The sequence below is a fragment of the Oncorhynchus keta genome, chromosome 10 (genome assembly GCF_023373465.1).
Source record: "Oncorhynchus keta strain PuntledgeMale-10-30-2019 chromosome 10, Oket_V2, whole genome shotgun sequence".
Taxonomy (NCBI): domain Eukaryota; kingdom Metazoa; phylum Chordata; class Actinopteri; order Salmoniformes; family Salmonidae; genus Oncorhynchus; species Oncorhynchus keta.
In genome coordinates, this window is record NC_068430.1 from 54,036,462 (window position 1) to 54,060,914 (window position 24,453).

At 42.8% G+C, this 24,453-nt stretch overlaps 1 protein-coding gene across 1 annotated transcript in view; it reads left to right on the forward strand.

Moving 5' to 3' along the window:
• The window catches only part of setd5 (SET domain containing 5), a 49,679-nt gene that overhangs the window by 3,651 nt on the left and 21,575 nt on the right, over window positions 1–24,453 (forward strand). The window contains 1 exon segment of the mRNA XM_052527293.1: window positions 17,902–18,141. Coding sequence (XP_052383253.1) covers window positions 18,071–18,141 — 71 coding nt within the window. The 5' untranslated portion in view covers window positions 17,902–18,070.

Sequence of the window (24,453 nt, forward strand, 5' to 3'; positions counted from 1 at the left end):
TCTTTTAATAGCCTCGCCGCTGCCGTTCTGGCCACTCATAACCGTTTGAAACATGAGCCCCCCCACACTCCCCCTGGCCTGACCCTTCTTGTTATCTAGAACAAACGGTGTGCTCACCAAGAGAGACAAAGACAAGCACACAAGCCCCTAAGAAATGCAGGGAGAATTGGGACATGGACACACAATGGCTCGCTTTCTTAACTCAACCTGCAAATATTGTGAAATGTCCGCATGGTCTACTTGACTTGTTCATTTTCTATAACCTGCCTCATATAGCCTACCATTTAGCATTTTTAGGCACCACTTACACAGGGTCACCTTGTGAGGGTAAAACACTTCCCACCGCCCGCGTAACATAAAGAATTTAGCCTACGTATAACACGCAATCAACATAAAGGAGTTAACGTAAGAGTCATTCAGAAAGAGAAAATGGCTTCTGTACACTTGTGTTTTGCCTTGGCAAGCTTATCTTCGAGAGTACTGTTGAATAACATCTGCTCGGATTTCCTTTGCATTATTGTGTGTGTGGGGCTGTGGAATTCCCCCCCAAAAGTGGGCCTCGCTAAACTTTCAGAGATCTGAAGGAATGTGCGGACGGGCAAGATTAGTCTGGTCTGTTTTTTTTTTTTTGTGGTGTTCCTATTAAAGTGGATCGATGGCTACACCCACACAGCTGTAAAATAACTGCAAGTGATCATTACTGTTGGGGCAACAATGTGTCATTGAACTAACATAACACTAATCCATGTAAGGGGAAGTTGTTTCTCAAATGTTGACATAGTTGCATCTTATTTGGATCACCTTTGTGTGTGAGAGAGACTGGCAGGATGCCGGCCGGTTTTCAACAAAGGAAGACAGGATCCCAGCTCCGTCGTGCAGACTACTTTAGGCTAAGGCGATGTGGTTGGTTGTTAGGAAGAGCAAAGAGAGTGGGGGGAAATTTGCTATTTTTTTTAGCTACCCCATTTGTATGCTGATGACACTTCGTTTCATTACATGGAGGGCAGGTGTGTCCATTGACATGGTAATGCAGTGGTGAGTTTCTGCTTATGCAGAGCACAGTCACTGTTTTGAATGTGTCATTATATGGCCAGTTGGACGGATTGAATTCATGGCTCAGAGAATTAATAAGAGAAGCTCGGTTGTGTCTTGAGAGTCTGTGGTTTCACTTTAGCTACCTCCTTGTTTGGTAGTGATTTGCAATGGCTTTCAGAAGTGTTTCTTCTACAAATAAATGTCCTGTAGTGGGGGGTGGAGTTCACGGAGGAGGGTGTGCCCCCCCCCTCCGGATTATTTTTATAAATGACTGAAGCTCATTTAAAAATTATTAACATATTGGACTGTCCATTATTTGTGTGGGGATAAAATGTTTGAATTTGTCCACCGCAAGAGTTCATTTTCACTCTCCCCTACGTGAGATTACGACACATTGCCAAGTTTACTTTCTTTGGATAGCCTAGCTCATGTGAAAATGGCTAACGTAGGCCTAACCAGCGAAATAAAAAGCAAGGTTACGACAGTGCGGTAGATGGATACACCGCCTACACAAAGTGCAAGCAGATAGGCCTATTTTGTTTAAGCTTATTCAGTGATCACATGAATTCAGGTTTTTGTTCATTAGACCATACGCAGGCCATTTAAAGTGTAAACCGATGTGACTACTAAAAGTTTGAGTTGCCCACTAAATAAATGTAGCCTATTTTTGCCGTCTATATTAGATGGCAGTCGTAACTTGAATACGCCTCGAGAGGAACATTTATCTCACATAGATCACACGACAAGCCGCCTATATAGATAAAATATTCTACTATGGGGTTGTCAGTTTGTTTTTTTGTTATTATTTTAGAGTACTTTTTCTCTCTCTTAATATTCCATATTTTTTTGGACGTGTGGCAATGATTTTGGTGCAGCGCCACAGCTAAATGACTGCAGCGGAAACACTGGCTTTCAGTGAATCCATTATCTCTGCTTCTTTTATTAGGAGATTGCTCTCAGCTATGGTTGCTGAGAGCAATCCTTTTTACTGACTGGACGATCGCAAGATTGTGGGTAGTACTGCACATGCTGGATATTGATAACTTTTGCAACATTGTTTCGCTCATGTCCATGCCAGTGAAGGTTGCCTGCATTTGAACATGTTTGTTTAAGGGTGTGTGTGTGTGTGACTGCCTGCGTATGTGACTCTTTCCCTCCCTCTTGCTATGTCTCTTGTTCCTTTGCTCCCTCTCTCTGTTTCTCTCGCTCTTTCTCTCTCTGCTCTTCGGCAGCTGCTCTGTGTTGTATTGCTGGCTTGTCTTGCACAATGGGGTTAAAAAAAGTCGCTGTGACGCCTGGCTCTCTGGTGCCCTCTGATTGGCCCAGGCGCTCTGGAGTTGCTCCAATGGGGCTTGCCGATTCCTCAACCCAGCCATGGCACTGGGAGAGCAGTGTTGCAGAGGGCTCTGCTGGGTAATTCTGTTGTGTGGCGAGGAGCAAAGCTTCTTGGGAAAATAATGGAGGGGGAGGAGGAAGAGGCTGGGGGAAAAACAAGGCCAGGAGAAGCGGGCGAGTGAGCTACGTAATCATCTCACACTCTCTCCTCTCGTTCTTTCTTGCTTTCTCCTCACGCCCTCTCTCCCCTTCTCTCATGTTCTCTCTTCTCTTTGGTTTTCCGCCCTCATGCTCTGTTCTTCGCTCTCTGTGCTTTCTCTTTCGTTCTTTCTCTTTCCGTCTTGCTCTCCCACACAGGCAGTTTCTCCCTTCCTAGTTTTTATTTATTCGTTTTTTTTCTCACAAAAGGCTCTGATTTAATGAAGAGACCTGTTGTGTACGGCAGAGACTAGCTTTTCTTCTTCAGGGAAGAAGAGCTTGGCCATGTTCCCCTCTTATGTGGCAGGGACAATAAAACAAGCTCGAGGTCAGAGTACTGACACATTTGCCTTGGTCAGGTGAAACCATTGCGAAACCATATTTCTGACTTGTGTGTTTACACAAAGGGTGTTGCACCGCAGAGAGCAAATGAGGAAGATGAAAGAAATCTGTGTCGGGCCGCTCAACACCTCCCTACCCACTGCAGCCTCGTGAAGGCTGCCTTTTTTCATTGCCCCTTTCCAGAGTTGCTACATGTCTCCCTCCCAAAATGGGTTATAGTTGAATTGAAGGTTTGGCAGCAGTAGATGTGTGCACTCCGTCCTGACCACAATCATGCAATGGTCTGATTTTGTTTTCACTCAGCCATGCTTACTTTATTAAATACTAAATGTTGTTGTTTTTGGTTGCTGTCTAAATCATTGTATTATTGCATTTCCTGGGCCCCGAACAGAATATACTTTGTGGGAAGCAGACACATGGGCTAAACCCAGGAGATCCCAGGCATGTAAAATGGCCTCTCTGTGTTGTCTGCGATGCTGCCTCTAGCCTAGCGTTAGCATACGTATGTGTGTTGTGATGAACATCAGTGCGAGGTGGTGCAAGTGCTGACCCATGTGTGTGAGTGAGACACACACACTCTCTCAGTGGGAAATTACACCCTCGACACCCAGGAAGCCAATGAGTTCAAACAAATGTAGCTAACGCGTACATTGTTGTTACAACAAATGTAAGAAAGTAACCGTCCCGTGATGACTGTTGACTGGACTCACATTGTACGGGGTCTTCACAGCTAAGCTAAGCCGATTTGTTAGCTTAGACCTCAGAACATCGAGAAGCAGACTTTTATTTATTCAATGAGCAGCTCTGATGTCTCAGTCTGACTAATAGAAAGTGATAGGGCAGGCTGGAATATTGTGTGACCAAATATACACCCCTTCCTCCCTTTCCTCTGTTGCCCCAGTGGACAGTGGCTTGGTTTGTTTGCTCCCGAAACAGATGATTGATTTTGTGTACTGGCCCTTCTGTCGGCCTGCTCCCCCCCCATCCTCCTATGGCACTCTCTCCCCCTTTGTTCTCCATTGTGTCCTTCTCATCCCCAGTCTGGTCCCGGTCCATTCAGACAGCTGGACATTGTTGTGTTAATGGAAGGCTGCAATGTGTTCCTCGCCGCCTGACCGCACGGCATGAGAACTGTCAGATCATGATGGCGGCATAATGATCTGACGACACGCCGGCTGACCAAAATTCGACTGGAAGTCACGGTTTAGTCATTCTACTTTTCTTTTGTAGTTTTTTTGCTGGCTCGACGATGTGAAGGACACGTCAATATCGTGATATCAGATGTTGAAATATATCATTAACTAAAAAGGATGCTGAAGTTGGGACTCATACCAGTTCGTGGGATTATTACCATGATAGCTCTTCTCTTAGTAGTATCCCATGTTTACTTTCAGGGGTTGCTTTTAGCAGGAGGCCAGCTGGTGTCCTATCTGATGCAGACATTTTTTCTTGTGAGACCAGGAGACTGTCGATGTGGGGAATAATTGTGTTGTGCATAGAGCAGACTGTTGTTGTCACGTAATTGCGTTTTTTTTGAGGGAGCAGCGGGTGGTGGATATTAGATTCAAAGATGGTAAGAGAGATGGAAGAGCCGGTATAATGCAAACTGTACTTTCACTCCTGCCCTTATTCCCCCCCCCCTCTCTCGCTGCGTTACTTTCATTTGAAAGGTTTGCATAAATGACCGAATTCTGCCAAATATTGTCGGATTTTAGTGAGGAGCTTTACCCTTCTACCTGCTTCAAGAACCTTAGCCTCTATTTTCTATTTTTCCAAAACAGAAAAATATGTGAACAAATGTCGCCTATCCTGTTAATTGACGATGCCCCCCGCAGCTCAAATGTGAAGCGCTCATCCCAGTCCGTGTACAACACACGATTATAGAATCAGTCTCTGACGTCAGCGTGTGAATGTGTGTGCACAAGAGAAAACGAAAGAGGTATGAGTTTGGAAATATTTCTCATTGAGGCCTTGATTTCCTACTTGTTCCCCAGAAGATGGCTATTCACCTTTGATCAATGCTCTATCCTACTTCTCATCACCCACCACACATGTTCTGTCAATTCAGCCAGTACAATGTGAACCAGTAAGCTCCTTTTGTCTTTGAGCCCATACCCTCAATCTAGACCTCAAGCATCGCTTGTCCTCTTTTTCTGATGCCAATCAGCCACAATTTAAAAATAGCCCACAGTGAAACATGCTAGGCTATAGCCTACCCCAGTGCTGAAGCAACACGTCATTGAAGAATCGAAACGCGAGACTAGCTTTTCTGAACCACTTTGTCCACTTCAAGTGTATTTCTCTTACGTTCTGCGGGGGTTAATGAGTCTTGCGTTGTGCTAGGGCTATGGTCTTCTATTACGCTAAAGGTTTCTGGTGGGCTCTCACAAACATTTTGCTAACAGAATACTTGTGCGGCACTCGCATTACCAAGGTACTGTATCCCTTTTGGAGTTTTTGCATGTAAGCTAGCATGTTTTTCAATCCAACGAGCCCGTGAGGTTTCATTCCGTCCGGTCTGTACTAGTGATGCACCGATATGACATTATTGTCTGATACCGATATTCAATATTTTCATTGACAAAACAAAGATACGATAACCGATATTTAAAAAATTTAGCTGCCTTTTTTTTTTTAAGCATTCCAGTCATTAAATAGTTAACACACACACACACACACAAACGTTATTTTGTTGGCATTTACGTATGTTCCCATTATCAGTAAAACATAATCAAAACCTATTTCTTTCACTTACTTGCTGTGCTGTTTTGTTGTTCATTTGTTCAGTCTCAACCAGGATTTCGTCATACATGTCAATCAGGGAAGTCTGTCTGTGGCTTCCCTTCCTTGGTGCGCACTGTCACTGTGTCCGTTTCCATCTTGTCCAGCTCTGTCTGTTAAATTTCACATAAACCCTGTTTCTTGTCTGCACTGAAGTAGCACTCCTTCTACCTAGCATTGAGCATGGTGGCGACACAGGCTCAGAGAGAATGCCACCAAATCGCATGTTCACAGCCTCTTGTAGAGTACTTTTTTTAACCCCACGATGTGTCAGCAGTTTTGTTGAGCAGGCATTTCAATGCCATGACAGTGTATCAAGTCTGCTGCAGACACACTTGAGCTTATTTCTCTCTCGAGTCAGTTGTTCGAATGGAGCTAGGAGTGTGTTAATGTTGTCTAATGCCATTGAAATGGCAGCAGCGGTATGAGAACCAGCACATTCTTGAGCATGCAATATGGCTTTTCTCAGTACAAAATCCTCGTCGACCCACTGTGCTGTCAGACTCCGCATGCTCATGGGGCTGACATCGCTTGTCCAAATGTCAGTCGTGAAGCTAATAGAAGTGACACTCATAGATGTGCATTTCAACAATACTGTCTTAACTCCGGTAGGGCAACATCTTCAAAATAGCACCTACTTGGTAATGTGTGCCGAGGTGCTTGGCTAGTCGGTGAAAGCCAACATCATCCACAACAGAGAACGGTTGATTGTCAAGGGCAATGAATTCTATTATCTTGGTGTTAATGGATTTCGCCTTTGTCTCGCTGAAAATGTCTTGCCACTTCAAATGACTGCTCGACTTGAACTTGTTTACTTGTTGAAACTGTGTGCCTAGAATTTTTCTGATTTTTGTTCTGTGTAGCGCTGTATTTTTCTTTCCTCATTACATCTACCTAAGTTATTATAGGTATGCATGTCAGCTTTGACATCGGTTTTGGACGTTGGCTTTTAAACTAGACATCGGGCCGACGTTGGCATTTTTCCGATATGTTCACCGACTATATCGTGCATCCCTAGTCTGTACGGTAATGTGAGTGCGGTATTGCAGAATACGCACAGCCATTGCAGTGTGGTTTCGGGGTGACCGAGGGTTGGTGTAGGCTAATCTTTGGCAGCCAAACATGGGAATGACTTGACGCGGTGTCTCTCTGATGTGTAGGCCTACTACTCTGTGCTAGTAACACATTATTTCTGTGCGACAGACGTAGGCCTAGCCTAATGTTTCCTATGCAAATGCTTTCAACGAAAGCTACAGTAAATAAGAATGTTTGGGTATAAAAAAATGTTTTCCCCGGGGCCAGCCAAGGTTTGGAAGCTGAAGTCTACACCCCTCCGTCCGTTATTGGTCAACTAAGTTTTTGTCATTCAACAAGAGATGACTCGTTTTCATTGAGAATACTCCACCAAAAATCTTAAAAGTAAAATTGCACGACTAAGATCTCCTCGGCAAAAACAAAAAATGAATGGCAGATTTCTTGCGTTTAGTTTCCTGCATTCATTTTCAGTATACTGGCTACGGTGTCTCAAAATGGACAAACAGTACTATTGCCTCTTCCCTGTTTTTCAAGCGAAGGTCTTTTAAAAGGAGTATGCAAGCACACTCGTTTGGTTCGCCTGGCCGACTTCAGCTGGCCGCCAGCTGAAATGAGGCATGCTGACGCCTTTACTCCGCCCTGCTACACTGTAGCTAGGTGTGTAGTTGTGTGTGTGTGTGTGTACACATCCTGGTTTCTCTCTCCCTTCTTGTGATGCCATACATGCACTATCCCTCCAGGGACACACGATACAAGTGTGTGTGTGTGTGGCTTAACTGTCTGGAGAGTGAAATAAAAGTGAGGCAGTCAGTGAGGGATAGGCAGGGAAGAGCGGAAGCAGGATAGGGAGGGAGAAAGTATTCTCTCTGCTGTTCATTTTGTGTCCTTAGACTCCTCTCCAAAATGGCCTCTTCTAGTGAAGTTTAAAGACTTTGAGGCCATTGGTAATTTGAGCCTGGAATTCAAGGCTAGGGGGAGCGAACAAGGGAAAGCGGGAGAGGTAAAGAGGCCTTTTCTTTCCCCTTTTGGAATTTACCTCTCAGTTCACCGTCTGGTTGTTTTGGAACGAGGCCCAATCGTGAACTCCCTTTGAGGCCTCACAGGGAACTGGCTAGGCTATTTCTGTCCAAATAAATAGTACAGCTCTCTCGCTTCTAACAGTCAAGTTGTTTTTAATAAGCACTTCTCTCTATGGTACGGTGGCCAGAGATTTTATTTGACCAGGTAAGAACCATTTGAGGTTAGAAACCTGTTTTTACAAAGGTGACTTGGCAAGAAGGCAAAACAGGGAAATGATGGTGTGTGCTTTTTTTTACAGAAATACAAATGCACACAAGTCTGTCAAGTTTACTACCCTGGCCCAGCGTTGTCTGGGTTAGGGGAGGGTTTTTCCCAGGGGAGCTCTGCGTGGCTCATTGCGCTCTAGCGACTCCTTGTGGCTGGCTAGGCGCCTGCAGGCTGACTTAGGTTATCGGTTGGTGTTTCCTCCTAAACATTGGTGTGGCTTGTTTCCCGGGTGGGTTGTAATTGTAATTAGATTGCAATTGGTAATTCCCCAATTTCGTGAAAACAAAGGTTAAAAAAACACTTGAATGAGCAGGTGTCCAAACATTTGATCTGTACATATTTTATACATCTACATTGTAGAATAATATTGAAGACATCAAAACTATTAAATAACACATGGAACCATGTAGTAACCAAAAAAGGCTTAAACAAATCAAAATATATTTGAGTTTCTTCAAAGTAGCCACCCATTGCCTTGATGACAGCTTTGCACTCTCTTGGCATTCTCTCAACCATTCTCTCACCTGGAATGCTTTTCCAACAGTCTTGAAGGAGTTCCCACATATGCTGAGGACCTGTTGGCTGCTTTTCCTTCACACTGCGGTCCAACTCATCCCAAAACATCTCAACTGGTTTGAGGTCGGGTGATTGTGAAGACCAGGTCATCTGATGCAGCACTCCATCACCTCCTTCATCAAATAGCCCTTATACCGCCTGGAGTTGTGTTTTGGCTCATTGTCCTGTTGAAAAACAAATGATTGGATATTGCTGCTGTGTTAGCCATGCTGTTTAAGTGTGCCTTGAATTCTAAATAAATCAGACAGTGTCACCAGAAAAGCACACCCACACATCACCTCCTACATTCTTCACGGTGGGAACCACACATGCGGAGTTCATGCGTTCACCTACTCTGCGTCTCACAAATACAAGGCGGTTGGAACCAAAAAATCTAACATTTGGATAATCAGACCAATGGACAGATTTTCACCTGTCTAATGTCCATTGCTTGTGTTTCTTGGCCCAAGCAAGTTTCTTCTTCTTATTGGTGTCCTTTAGTAGTAGTTTCTTTGCAGCATTTTGACCATGAAGGCCTGATTCACGTAGTCTCTTCTGAACAGTTGATGTGTATGTTACTTGAACTCTGCTGCAGAGGATATGTTCATTAGAGGTAACTCTGGGTCTTCCTTTCCTGTGGCGTTCCTCACGAGAGCCAGTTTCATAGCGATGGTTTTTGTGACCTCACTTTGAAGAAACTTTCGATATTTTTCAAATTTTCGCTATTGACTGACCTTCATCTCTTAAAGTAATGAACTGTCGTTTCTCTTTGCTTATTTGAGCTGTTCTTATGGACTTGATATTTTACCAAGTAGGGCTATCTTCTGTATACCAACCCTACCTTGTCACAACACAAATTATTTGCTCAAACGCATTAAGGAAATAAATTCCACAAATTCAATTTTTGAACAAGACACACCTGTTTAGATTTATTCCAGGTGACTACCTCATGAAGCTGGTCGAGAGAATGCCAGGAGTGTGCGAAGTTTTCATCGAGGCAAAGGGTGGCTACTTTGAAGAATCTCAAATATAACATATTTTTTGATTTAGTTTAACACTTGTTTTTGGTTACTACATATTTCATAGTTTTGATGTCTTCACTATTATTCTTCAATGTAGAAAATAGTCCAAATAAAGACTCATTCAATGACTTGAATGAGTAGGTGTGCCAACTTTTGACTGGTACTGTATATACGGCTGGGCTTTTCTGACTATAGTCCACTTGTTATAGATGAGCATTTTATCTCAAAGAAAAGTTACCAAATGGTCCCTCAGGTTTAAAGAGGAATTCAACTAAGTGTAAAATTGACATGTTGATCTGTACCTTAAACGCTTTGTATATTATTCCTTCAAATCAAACCTAACACTAGGCTTGAATCTACAGCAACATGTATTTAAAATTTTCATAAAACATTTCTAGGACCAAACCATTCCACGGTCGTCTATGAATTTCTGTCAGCAAGTTCCACTCTAAATCAAGAGACGGTTATCGCTGTCCACCTAGAAATAAACTTTGGGCAGCAGAGTTAGCCGACCTTGACGTTAATGGAGGCAGCTAGGCCATTAGCTAACCCATTGTTGTGGCTAGATGCTGGTAACTAGGCTCTGGGAACGCATGCAAGCTAGCTTTAAACGTAGCTAAGGGCCCAGTTCAGAAATGCCATGCATCTCAGTACTTTTACTAGGCTACCCATTACTGGACACACCACTACAGTTGAACAATGACTTGAGCATTATACAAGGGTGGATCAAGGTCTGTGTAGTGCGGAAGAATGATTTTGTTGGAAGCCTTAAAAGCCACACCCTTGTGACTGTGTGTGTGTGTACACATGTGCATGTTTTGAATGCGTTCATGTCTGTGTGAGAGTCAGTCAGTGCGTGTGGGTGGCCTAAAGGTGACCTTGCTCTAAGCCAAATCCTCTCTCTCTCTTTGCTGCTGCTGGGTTCACACGCTCCCAGGGCTGCTGCTTCTTTCTGCAGCCACAGTCTGCTCTGCTTCCTGGCTATCCTGCGAGGTGGCTGGGCGGATGAGACTGGGGGAGTGTGGGTCAGTGTTCCAGCGTCTGCGTAGTCGTGGAGTGTGGATCACATGACCGGCTGCCCAGCCTAATTCTGAATGACTCACCCCCAAGTTATGTCTGTCTGGGCAAACACTGCCCCCGCTGGTTGTCCTTGGTACTGTTCCTGGTGAGTGGAGAGGGAGGCCCAGATAGAGCTCCTGCTGTAGGGGTGGGGTGGTGGTGACTGAGGAATCTGGCGCTTGTTTTTCTCTACATTGGAAAGCACTACTGGCCTTGGGCAGTGGAAGCCTTTGTATGGAAGGGAATGTCTGCATCCCAAATAGTACCCTATTCCTTATTTAGTGCACTACATTTTACTTTTACATATTGACCCTCTTATCCAGAGCGTACAGTCAGACAGTAACCTGTAGGGCTCTGGTCAAAAATAGTGCACTGTATTTGGGATGCGGAAAGTCCGTCCTTGACAGTCATTGCCATTGCAAGTCCGATCTAGGTGGAGCAGTGCCGCCAACCTAGCCTGCACACAACCCCATGTCATGGATGACAGCATGACTCAGCATAGTGTTTGTGTAATGTGAGGTATTATAGGTGGCTCTTTGACGTGGCCCCTTGTGCCGTACCATGCACTAGTTACGTGTGTGTGTGTGTGTGTGTGTGTGTGTGGGGGGGGGGGGCACCAAATGCCATAGAAAGGTACTTGAAATGGACACTTCCCGATTTTGAGTATGGAACACTCTTTTGCTATGAAGCTGTGAAATATCCAACGTTAGTTGACATTGCTATTGCCAGTACAAACTGAGATTGCTCTGGCATTTCTCACATAGAAACTTAATTTGGAAGAATGATGATGATGTAGATGTGATGTAGATGGCATTTGCACTCAAAATGAGAAACAAAATGTTTCACAGAATTGACTTATCAGGCATTAATGAAAATGTGAATGTGTAGATTTACAGAACCCTTTAGGGGGAAGTGTATACACTTACTTCAGTGGTATTACTTAAAATTCTGTAACGGAACAGCAAAACTTTTGTTATGGATGTGACAGAAATGGACATGCATCTTTGCGAGAAGGGACACAACGGCAAATGTCCGAATCTCAATTCTCTGAATAGCCACTTTGAAAGTAAGGCTTGGCTACACTAAAACAACCACAATGAAAATGCAGCAATTGTTATATAGAGAGGATCATTTACCGGTATGGTTATGATATTCGTTATGGTTGTGACTCTGTAAAAGGAGTGTTTTTGTATATTAATTATTTCTTCACCAGACATAATTATAATACTTGTATAGTTTGAAAATGCAGTGCACCTCCAAAGAACCAAGAAATCTCAAGTGTCTTGAACAGTTATTTCATAGGCTTTCAAAGGGTGCTCGTTGGTTCCGTCTTAACAACCAGAAATGCACAAATGTGCTTTATTTGAACATCTCTGTTTTCATTGCGAATTAGTGCTTGCATACCTCCAATTATTATAGAAATATTTTAAATTTCGTAACACTAGAGGAGAATGTTATGGATGTGACATTCTGCGTTATGGATGTGACATTCTGCGTTATGGATGTGACATTCTGCGTTGTGGATGTGACATTCTGCGTTGTGGATGTGACACGGTCCCAAAAAGACAAGACAGCAAATGATGACACTGCACTCAGTTTCAAAAATGTACAACGTTTTCGTCATTTCATTCTAGGTCATCAATGACAAATGTTTTATATTAAATTATTATTAGCAATCCACCTGAGTAACTGAATAAACATACAAAAACTCAATTCAGTGCTTTCATTTTTCATTTTATTAGCTCATGCTTTGTATTAATCTCTCACCCTATAATCTGTCAGCAAAGGCTCTATAAAATGGTATCTCCTCCCCTTGTTGTCCTCAAAAGGAGACAGGGAATGGACAACTTGACCTGCAGCTACCCAAGCCTTGTCGTCCTTGGCTGGCGAGATGTACACAAATCCAGTGTGGTCGTTTCTCCTCGAACTGCATTTCAACAGCATCAGTCAGTCTTTATCCGTTTCCAGTCTCACAAACTGCTTGTATATACACTGACTTTACCAAACATTGTGAACACCTTCCTAATTAAGCTGCAACCCCGGCTTTTGCCCTCAGAACAGCCTGAATTCATCCGTGCTTGGACTCTACAAGGTTTCGAAAACGTTCCACAGGGATGCTGGTCCATGTTGACTCCAATGCTGCCCGCAGTTGTCAAGTTGGCTGGATGTCCTCAGGGTAGTGGATAATTCTTGATACACACAGGAAACTGTTGCGCATGAAAAGCCCAGCAGCATTACAGTTCTTGACACAAACCGGTGCTCTTGGCACCTACTACCATACCCTATTCAAAGGCACTTATATTTTTGGGTCTTTCCCGTTCACCCTCTGAATGCCACATACATAATCCATGTCTCAATTTTCTCAAGTCTTAAAAATATATATATTTGAACCTGTCTCCTCCCATTCATCTACACTGATTTTAAGTGGATTTAGGGTTAAACTTCTTCAATTTTGTTATGTGAAATGGTTAAAATATACTTTTCATTGATTTATAACCTACCAATGGCACGGGTTTGCACTTTCGTAGACCTTTCTTGTCAGATTGTAAATCACCTCAGGCTTGCCAGCTGCAGTTCACAAGCTGGACTCTTAAGACCGTAATTATAAAACCCCTAATTTTTCCTTTATATAATAATTATTTATTTCATTATCATTAGTAGGCTTCGTATAGCAGCCTTGTATAACCACCATCGAGCTGTAGGCCTAAGAGCGCATCCTGTTTAGTCTTAAAACCGTAACTTCCTAAGGCCTATTTCAATTATTTTTTTTATATAGGCTACCATATCAATCAATCATTTATTTGTTCAGGTCTTTCATAGCATACGAGTCATTCATGATTTGAAATGCAATCAAGCATTTTAGTTTTAAAATAACAAAGCAAACATTGAATAATTATCGTTAACAATAAACAGGACAACCATTCCATTTCGGAAATTGCGTTCACAAATGAATCTGACTGTTTTTAGTCTTTGCTGTAATAAACACTTTACAAAAACACGTGACTTTTTGGTAGGACTATAATTTATGTAGAGTCCACCTGTGGTAAATTAAATATATTGGACATGATTTGAAAAGGCACACCTGTCTATATACGGTCCCACAGCTGACCGTGCATGTCAGCAAAAACCAAGCCATGAGGTCGACGGAATTGTCCGTAGAGCTTCGAGACAAGTTTGTGTCAAGGCACAGATCTGGGGAAGGGTACCAAAAAAAATTCTGCAGCTTTTGAAGGTTCCTAAGAACACAGTGGCCTCCATCATTCTTAAATGGAAGGAGTTTGGAACCACCAAGACTTCTTAGAGCTGGCCGCCCGGGGGGAAGGGCAATTGGGGGAAAAGGGCCTTGGTCAGGGAGGTGACCAAGAACACGATGGTCACTTTGACAGAGCTGCAGAGTTCCTCTGTGGAGATGAGAGAAACTTCCAGAAGGACAATCATCTCTGCAGTACTCCAACTATTATGTCTTTATGGTAGAGTGGCCAGACGGAAGCCACTCCGCAGTAAAAGGCACATGACAGGCCGCTTGGAGTTTGCCAAAAGACTCAGACCATGAGAAACAAGATTCTCTGGTCTGATGAAATCAAGATTGAGATATTTGGCCTGAATGCCAAGCTTCACGTCTGGAGGAAACATGGCACCATCCCTACGGTGAAGCATGGTGGTGGCAGCATCATGCTGTGGGGATGTTTTTCAGGGAATGGGAGACTAGTCAGGATTGGAGAAAAGTACAGAGATCCTTGATGAAAACCTGCTCCAGAGTGCTCTGGACCTCAGACTTGGGCAAAAGTTCACCTTCCAACAGTACAACGACCCTAAGCACACAGTCAAGACAACGCAGGAGGGGGCTTCGGGACAAGTCTCAATGTCCTTGAGTGCCCTAGCCAGAGACCAGACTTGAACCCCCTCGTACATCTCTGAAGAGACGCTCCCCATCCAACCTGACACAGCTTGTGAGGATCTGCACAGAAGAATGGGAGAAACGCTCCAAATAGAGATGTGCCAAGTTTGTAGCGTCATACCCAAAAGAAGACTCAGGGCTGTAATCGCTGCCATAGGATCTTCAACAAAGTACTGAGTAAAGGGTCTGAATACTTTTATTTTTTTTATGCATTTGCTAAAAAATTCTAACTTTTTTTTGCTTTGTCATTATGGGGTATTGTGTGTAGATGGAGGAGACAAAAACAATGTAATAACCTTTTAGAATAAGGCTGTAATGTAACCGTGGGAAAAATCAAGTGGTCTGAATGATTTTCCAAATGCACTTAAATAGAGCAAGGGAATAGGAAATGTTTTTCCTAAACAAATGAGGTGTTTTGGTAACAACTTAAGTCAGAAATGGCTGTAATTATGTTAAAGCTTCAGCAACACGGACAGCGCTATACACACTTTTGATGTTCTGTGGTGGTCGCTGCAGCAGGGAGTAGAGCGAAAGACGACGGATGCTAGTTAGTCACGCCCAGCGCAGCAAGTCTGAGCCAGGACCAGCCTCCAACTAGTCATTTGTGTCATAATTATTTTGTCAAACAGTTTGCTTAAGGCATCAGACAAGCTCAGTGCATATAGTTGAATTGATTAAAACACATAGGATGTGTCTATATAGGGATAAATACACGTTTAAAATTTTCAACCAATCGATTGGTCGAAAGAATGCTCTTGTTCGACGAAGATCGTTTTTTTGGGTGGCGGGGCAGCAGCCCTAGTTTGAGTAAACTCATGCTTCCTACCCTTTAATACTCTACACGTACATCACGTTTTAAGAGCGGGCTCTCTGGTACTTTTGAAAATATGGCACATTTTATTAAAATAAATTGATATATGTAATTAACCAATCATAGCCCTCATCTAAGATTGCAAATCACCAGCAAAGAGTTCCGTTTGAATCCATTTTCCCATTCACTGTGTTGGTGGTGCTAGGGATGTGAATGTTTTTGGAATTTGAGCTTATGATAATTGGCCAGGCCAATGTACAAAGTCACCGACATAAGTGGCGTGCAAAAAAGGGAAGGTCACAATTCTGTACACTTGTTGGATATGCTTCTTTAATAAAACCTAGTTGGAGAAAAGCCATTACACTTTGTTATTACCATTCAGGTTATTACTTATAAATATTAAGATATGCCAGGTTGGAGAGGATCTGTCGCATCTTTATATTAAGAGTCAAAATAAAGATATGCTTACCTGTTCTGTATATAATTGTTTTTCATACAGATCCGATTTCGACGCACAATACCATTCAAACGAAGTCTGGTGGGTTCTCTCCCACTTTTTCCAGCAAAATATTCGCATTACGTCACACCCTGTTGCTGTGGTCATTCGACGGCATTGGCATGTTCATCAGAGAGGACGTCGTAATGAGATGAGAATCAAAAGCTCCTGTCATGATTTAAAGGGATGGATTCCAGACAGGCTACTTTAGGAATTGTTCTGAATGGACGTATAGAGAATCGGCGAACTCTCACGCGCACAGCCCAGTAAAAGCACCCATCAATCAAAGCTACGAGCATACGCCAGACACAAGCACATATTTCTCCTTTCCTTAAAACGTATTTTTTAAAAACCTAGGCTTTCCGAAAGTGGGCTATAAGATAATGATTTGACAAGGAAAGTATGTGGGGTACAGCTATGCTATAATGTGAAGAGGAAATGTACAATAATTTAAAATGGAAACAAATACACGCAATATGCCCATAACCTATTTATCAGCAATGCTGATTATCGAGGGGGTGTGTTGGAAAGATTTTTCAAATAATGTGAGGAAGTATTATCATTTGAATGGATGTAAAACAAATATATTAAAATATATATATATTCTAAAAAGACTTACTTGATATACTTTGAGGTGAAGGAAAAAATTACTGAGAAGCCCAGCTTGTTATTGGTGGACATGGTGAGTTAAGACAATCAGACATCCCCCAAAATGGGCACTTTCCTATATTTGACATTTGCGAGAAGCAGGCAAGGTACTTCTATGCGTGCTCAAGTGCACGCGCCATCAACATTTTAACAGGACAGAGAAACCAGACAGATGCTCACATGGAACACACAAATGATGGTTTGTTATGAACCCAAACTAATTTCTCACAAGTGTAGCAGGTTGTGAACTCTGCGAACAACGTTTCCACCCCGAGAATGAGAGCAGTAAATGACTAATACACACGTTCACAAATTTATGAAAGAAATGACAAACGGTAGGCTACCACATGGGCATTCATAAAGATGCATTGTGGGCCTACATTGTGTTTAGCCTAGGCTACTATTCTACTTTGCGGGGATAGGAGGGTGGCAATTTTGTCTCTGCTAGGGCGGCATATCGGCCAGCACCGGGGGCCTGATCAGCGTTGATTAGTCTATAAATTAAGAAATGATTCTGTATCAATTTATACCATCCCAGTTTGGAGAGGATTGGCACATTGTTCATTTGACACAACATATTGACAAACATCCTTCCTCCCAATTTAATTTTCTTTGTGAAAATTTCAGAGCAGAATCTGAGATACCAAAAATATTCCCTGTCCACACTGGTGTGGAAAAACCCTATTAACATTAGGCCTATTCTCCAACTTAGGTGCCTAGGTGCTGACCCATGTTATTGAAACTCAATCAAGTTCATTGTTCACACACACTTACAGAACATGGGGCTGCAACAGTTTTCCCCTTGTTTTGCATTTGGCTTTTAGGTTTGACAGAGTATTGCTGCTGAGCCAGTAACTGAAAGGTCGCTTGTTCGAATACCGGAGCCGACAAGGTAAGAAATCTGTCGACTTGCCCTTGAGCAAGGCACATAAACCTAATTTGCCCCAGGGACACCATATACAATGGCTGACCCTGCAAAACATTTCACTGCACCTATCCGGTGTATGTGACAACTTCTGTAGCCTTTCTTTTAGGCTTGTTGTATCGCTTTAGAATGACCTCTAAAATTTTATGATTCACGGTAGTTCATTGAGAATCCAAATGAAATGGTCCAATTGTGTATTAACAGCAGCGGGAGACCCAGTTTTATGAGTGTCCGTATATTAGTGTTGTACCCATAGAAATATATAATTTAGAATATACAGATTATATTTATATGGCTCTACCTGTATTTTCGGCTATACCCAACTCAAATTCATGGGATCAGAAGTGTCTTTTGTTGACTCCTTGTTTCCTTTTGTGTGTGTGTGTGTGTGTGTGTGTGTGTGCGCTCGCTGGTGGACGTGTTTGGGGTGCGCGTTTGTCTCACTCCTGACCTGTCCTCTCGCTCTCTCCCCAGGTCTCCCCATGTCCGTGAGCCGTCGGCTGCGGCTCTGCGGCACCCCACCCCTGGAGTGGTCTGTCACTACAGTTCAGACCCCGTGACCCCCCCCCTCCTCCCCCCTGTCCCATCCCTCTCCCCCCTCCCCCCCTCCCCCTCCTCCCTGCGTGCCGCTGTGCTGGACGTCATGAGCATAGTAATCGCGCTGGGAGTCACTACACCAGAAACGTCCTACTCAGATATGGCTGCTGGATCAGAGTGAGTACCACAGGGGAGGGGGGGTTGAGGATAGAGGTGCTAGGGTTTGTGTGTGTGTGTGTGTGTGTGTCCCCTCTTTTTTTCACTACCCAACAAGCTATGTGCAGCATTTCAAAACGTTTCTAAACTAGCTGTTGCTGTGTTTCCACTGTGGTCAGAATCAGGAAGTGACCAGGAGAGCTGGAAAGTGTTGGTCACAGTGAAGGCCTTCCAACCTAGACCAGGAAGCTGGGGCCCACCACAGACAGAATTATGCTTGGGCGGTATCCCGATTGTCATACTTTCATACCGACCTTGTGCCATACCAGGATATTCGGTAACATCAGCACTGAACACGGGGTGCTCTTTTCAAACCCCACTGAGCCTTTTTAATCCATAGGTTCGCAATACTAACAATTCCATGTAATATCCCATAGAGAATGCTAACAAGTGCATTGTGAACATTTTATACAGTGTCTGAGCTAAATTATTTGCAGGACAAACATGCATCCCTGCTCAAATTTATATAAGTAACTCAAAAGTACTTCTCAGTTTGCTGCACACACCAAACAAATATTACACAGCAAGGCTCTTGATAAGGAGGAGATTCTCTGCTGTTATCAAGCTAACAAGTTAATAAATTAGCAAATCTAATACACAACTGCTGAGCATTCAGCACATTTTAGACTTAACTTAATAGTTAAAAGATATCCAGCTTCCAAACATTTAGTTGTGAATTCCATACTGTAACTAGATAACCAAGCGCGTGCTCTCGTCGTGTGCTTGTAAACAAACGCCACGTGACTAGGGAGTACCAGTGAACTTCATAATGCAAAGTGTTTCAGGTGAAATGAAGAATGATCTTCTTTATCTGCTAACGTATTGTTCAAGTTGACAGCAGGTATTTAAGTAGCTACAAATATTCACATTTTATTAAAAAACGTTAAAATTGTTATAATGGTATTGAAAACCCATCCCGTGGTTATTTCCGTATACCGCCCAAGCCTAGACAGAATACAGGAGTACTACCGGATGCCTTTCTATTAGTGATGCACCGATATAACACTTTTGACCGATATCCTATATTTTCCTTGCCAAAAAAAAACAATACCGATATTTAGAATTTTAACGGCCTATTAAGCATTCTGTTACAGTTAAATAGGTAACGCACACGGACACAGCGGTCTAAGGCACTGCATCTCAGTGCAAGAGCCGTCACTACAGTCCATGGTTCAAATCCAGGCTGTATCACATCTGGCCGTGATTGGGAGTCCCATAGGGCGGCGCACAATTGGCCCGGGTTTGGCTGGGGTAGGCCATCATTGTAAATAAGAATTTGTTCTTAACTGACTTGCCTAGTTAAATAAAGGTTATACACACCACACTGACCAAAACGTTTTGTTCATCCCCAAAAACATAGCAAAACAACATCTGTTTCAGTAGCTAGCTAACTAAATAGCTAGGTGTCATCTAAAATGGGGTCAGAACCATCTATGTGAAGCTAGCCACAATAAGGATTAGCCACAATAGTGGACTTTGCGGGTAGCCTTCAAAATAAATGTCATTGACAGTGATGCAAATAGTAGAATTATGCCATAATTGAATAGATCATGCTAAATGAGGTTGGGCAATTTGTTAATTTGACAAATCTGAAATCACACTGGATGTATTATACTTTAGAATTGTGTTTAGGGCATACTTATTTCACTGTACAGCCTTAACTATGGATTGTGGATCAATGACATGGGGTATCAGTCTACTCGGTGACACCCAGAAAACAATAACGTTGTAGCTCTTATTGCTGGACTCTGAAACTACTGAACTGAGCCACATTTATCAACCTGTGTATTGAACACTATTTCAGAGGAAAAACAATACTGCATGGATGTTTGAGTCTTTCTGAGGAGGATGTTGGGAAAAATTATCTTGGGTATTGTGTAGACTGATAACCCATTTCATTGATCCCCAATCCTTAGGTACGGCTGGCTGTATAGTGCAATATGAATGTCATTACACACAATAGGCTGACTGGGGAGGTGAGTCCCGTGATAAGAGCTACAACACTAATATTTGCGTAAACTCTTAAAAGTTGTGTTCTGTGGGTGTCACCGAGTAGACTGACCCCATTTCATTGCTTCACATTCCAACCTTGTCGAGCGATCCCGGATCCGGGATCGTGACTACAGCCTCAAGCCCATTACCATAACGCAACGTTAACTATTCATGAAAATCGCAAATGAAATGAAATAAATATGCTAGCTCTCAAGCTTAGCCTTTTGTTAACAACACTGTCACCTCAGATTTTCAAAAAGATGCTTCTCAACCATAGCAAAACAAGCATTTGTGTAACAGTATTGATAGCTATTGATAGCTAGCGTTAGCATTTAGCGTTAGCATTCAGCAGGCAACATTTTCACAAAAACCAGAACCATTCAAATAAAATCATTTACCTTTGTTTTCAATGAGGAGACTCTCAGTTAGATAGCAACTGTTCAGTTTTTCCTGAAAGATTATTTGTGCAGGAGAAATCGGTCCGTTTCCTGCGGCATGTTTGGCTTCCAAAAAAAAACGAAAATTCATTCATCAAAACGCCAAACTTTTTTCCATATTAACTCTATAATATCGACTGAAACATGGTAAACGTTGTTTAGAATCAATCCTCAAGGTGTTTTTCACATAGCTCTTAATGATATATCGTTCCTGTTAGTATCCTCTGTCTCAATCACATGGATGAATGCGAGCAGCTTGGAGATTACGCAGCAATTTCAACAAAGGACACCGGGCGGACACCTGGTAAAAGTAGTCTCTTATGGCCAATCTTCCAATGATATGCCTACAAATACGTCACAATGCTGCAGACAACTTGGAGAAACGATAGAAAGGGCAGGCTCATTCCTGGCGCTTTCACAACCATATAAGGAGACAATGAAAAACAGAGCCTCAAAAATCCTGCTCATTTCCTGTTTGAAGTTTGAAGTTTAATTTTGGTTTCGCCTGTAGCATCAGTTCTGGGGCACTCACAGATAATATCTTTGCAGTTTTGGAAACATCAGTGTTTTCTTTCCAAAGCTGTCAATTATATGCATAGTCGAGCATCTTTTTGTGACAAAATATTGCGCTTAAAACGGGCACGTTTTTTTAAATCTAATAATGAAATAGCGCCCCCATAGGTTGAAGAGGTTAACATTATCTAGTCTAAATATGGCATGATTCCACCAATTGTAACCTTCTGCATCACTTTAAAATAGGTATTTCTATTTTGAAGGCAAACCGCAAATTCCACTATTGTGCCTAATCCTTATTGTGGCTACCTTCACAACACATAATCCGGTCCGGTCGAGCGTCACTAGCCAGATGAAGCTAGCTTGGCTGTTTATAACGTTAGCTTTGAGCAACACGGTTAAGTAGCTGGCTAGCTATTTATTTGAAGTTCAATTTCAATAGGCGAACAACAAGTGGTCACCTACGTAATACTTACAAGGATTCCTAAATCATTGCAAAGAATAATGAAAATGACTGCAGTTTCTACTGGTCATTGTTTTCGGGCTGGTTGTATTGGTGCTAGCTAGGTACCAAGCTAAAGCTAGCAACCCCAGAAGTTGTGGTCAAACAAATGATGCTTCATTGCCAACGTAGTATTGTAAATGCGTCGTTCGTGGCCGGTGTCTGCTTGTCTGCAGACTTTCTTTGTACAGCTTTGACAAGTGCTACTGATAGGAGTGGTGGCGTTTTGACTTGCACATGCAAATTCAGAACACACAACATTCTATAATCTGTGTTATTTAACATCTCAAATAGTGTTATCTGACTGGTCTTTTTTGACACGCAAAGACCCAAAGGCGTTCCATAGTATGTTGTGAAGCCAATAGCATTGACACTATTACTGTGCATTTATTTTGTTGACGTGGAGTCATTACGTCTTAGACATCGGGCCGACCCCGATGTTAACATTTTCAGCTAATATCATCTGATACCGATATATCGTGCATCCCCACATCCCTACTTTCTATCTATGGGGCAGAAGGCAGCGTGTGGGACCATTCGGATCTGAACCCTCCTTCCCCTGTCAGGCCTTGCATTCAACCACCCCATCACAGTGTCGGCGCCCCAAATGACACACTATTCCATACATACTGAACTACTTTTGCTAAAAATGTATGGAGAATAGGGTGCCATTTGGGACGGAGCCTGTAACTGATCAGTGATGACCAAGAGAGCTTTAGGGTGACTGAGGTTAAATCAGACAAGTATTGGAACAAGAGCCAGCTGTTTTGCTGAGTGCTGTATGAGGAAATGGCTCTAGACCGTACAGGGAAAACAACCTGAACCCAGTGCTCCTACTACCCTGTAGGTGAGCCAGATGACTGAGTTTCTATGGAATGTAGCTGGATCAGGCTCTTCCCCCTCCCCCATACATCTCCCTTCTAAGAAACCCAACCTGACTCGGGAAGGCATGCAGGGTGGGGGATTTCACCTCGCATGAAAACAATGAGAAACAGAAAAGCAGACATGGGCGACATTTAGAAAAATCACCAGCCGGGATGTAGTATTTTCTTGTTTTGACATGTAGCCTTTTGACATTTGATATTGTTCGGCAGGGCTACGTGTACCAGGGCTGTTAGTTGTTGGGTAAAAAGACAAGGTTCTCTTCTCCCCTCCCTCCAAGACCTCTGCTAAAGGGCAACGGGGGAGTTGCATAACACGCATCATGGCCGCTGACATTCCATTTCCTGAATTGTCATCGTTCACCCAGACTTCCCTTAGCTGTTGAGGATGTTTTGGGCTGTGGTGCCACCTAGTGTACAGAACAGGTCTAGGAGATATCACCTTAGAGTTGTTTACAAGTAAAGCAGGTTAATGCAGGACCCCCACCCCAACATGGTAGTATTCATCAAGACAAACTGTACCAAAACGTTTTGTGATGATAAGTTACAACGGGCATGTCTTTATTGGCAAGTTTAGGTTGTCTTTTCTCTTTTTCCTGTTGCATTATGAATATGACTGAGCTTAGCTGCTTAGTAGTTGAAAAATGGCTTTCCCTGTAGTTTTGTTTACTCTTTCTAGATACCATATTTCATTCTCTATCTCCTAACTTTCCCTATATCTGGATCTCGTTTTATCTTTTGAGTCCTACATTTCTCCAACTTTTGTTTTATATTCTTTTAAGGGTCAGACACTGAGAAATCTGACTGCCGGTAGGTGCTTAGCACCTCTGCCCAGAGTGTCGGCAGTTACCTTTTTGTTGTTCACACAGAACAGTTCTGCCTCCGATTTGCTTCATTTAAATACTCCAGGTGACAAGGTGGCAGTAGCTTGTTTGGCTTGTGCATGCTGGAGCTAATGTAAGCTAACTAGCAAGCTGCTCTTTTACATATTTACTTGAAATGAAAGTGTACGGACGTGAAACTGTCCTTTGTGTTTCTTGGCTATTTACACTGAACAAAAATATAAACGCAACATGCAACAATTTCAACGAATCAATTTTTATTGAATTACAGGTCATATATAAGGAAATCAGTCAATTGAAAACGTCATTAGGCCCCAATCGATGGATTTCACCTGACTGGGCAGGGGTGCAGCCATGGGTGGACCTGTGAGGGCATAGGCCCTCCCACGGGGAGCCAGGCCCAGACAATCAGGAATGAGTTTTCCCCCCACAAAGGGGCTTTATTACAGACAGAAATACTCCTCAGTTTCATCAGCTCTCTGGGTGGCTGTTCTCAGATGATCCCCCAGGTAAAGAAGCCAGATATGGAGGTCTTGGACTGGTGGGGTTGCACGCGGTCTGTGGTTGTGAGGCCAGTTGGACGTACTGCCAAATTCTCTAAAACGATGTTGGAGGTGGCTTATGGTAGAGAAAATTAACATTCAATTCTCTGGCAACAGCTCTGGTGGACATTCCTGCAATCAGCATGCCAATTGCACGTTCCCTCAACTTGAAACTGTGGCCTTGTTTTGTGTGACAAAACTGCACATTTTAGTTTGGCCTTATTGTCCCCAGCACGCGGTGCACCTGTGTAATGATCATGCTGTTTAATCAGCTTGATATGCCACACCTGTCAGGTGGATGGATTATCTTGGTAAAGGAGAAATACTCTAACCGGGATGAGCACACATTTGTTGACAACATTTTGAGAGAAATCCTGTTTTTGTGCATTTGGAAATTTTCTGGAATCTTTTTATTTCAGCTCATGAAACATGGGACCAACACTTTACATGTTGTTTTATATTTGCATTCAGTATAGATAACTAGTGTAGTTAGCAACATTATAATTAAATCACAATGGATTTGTTTTTTTTGAATGAAGCAGCTTGCCTGTCTGTCGAGTCGAT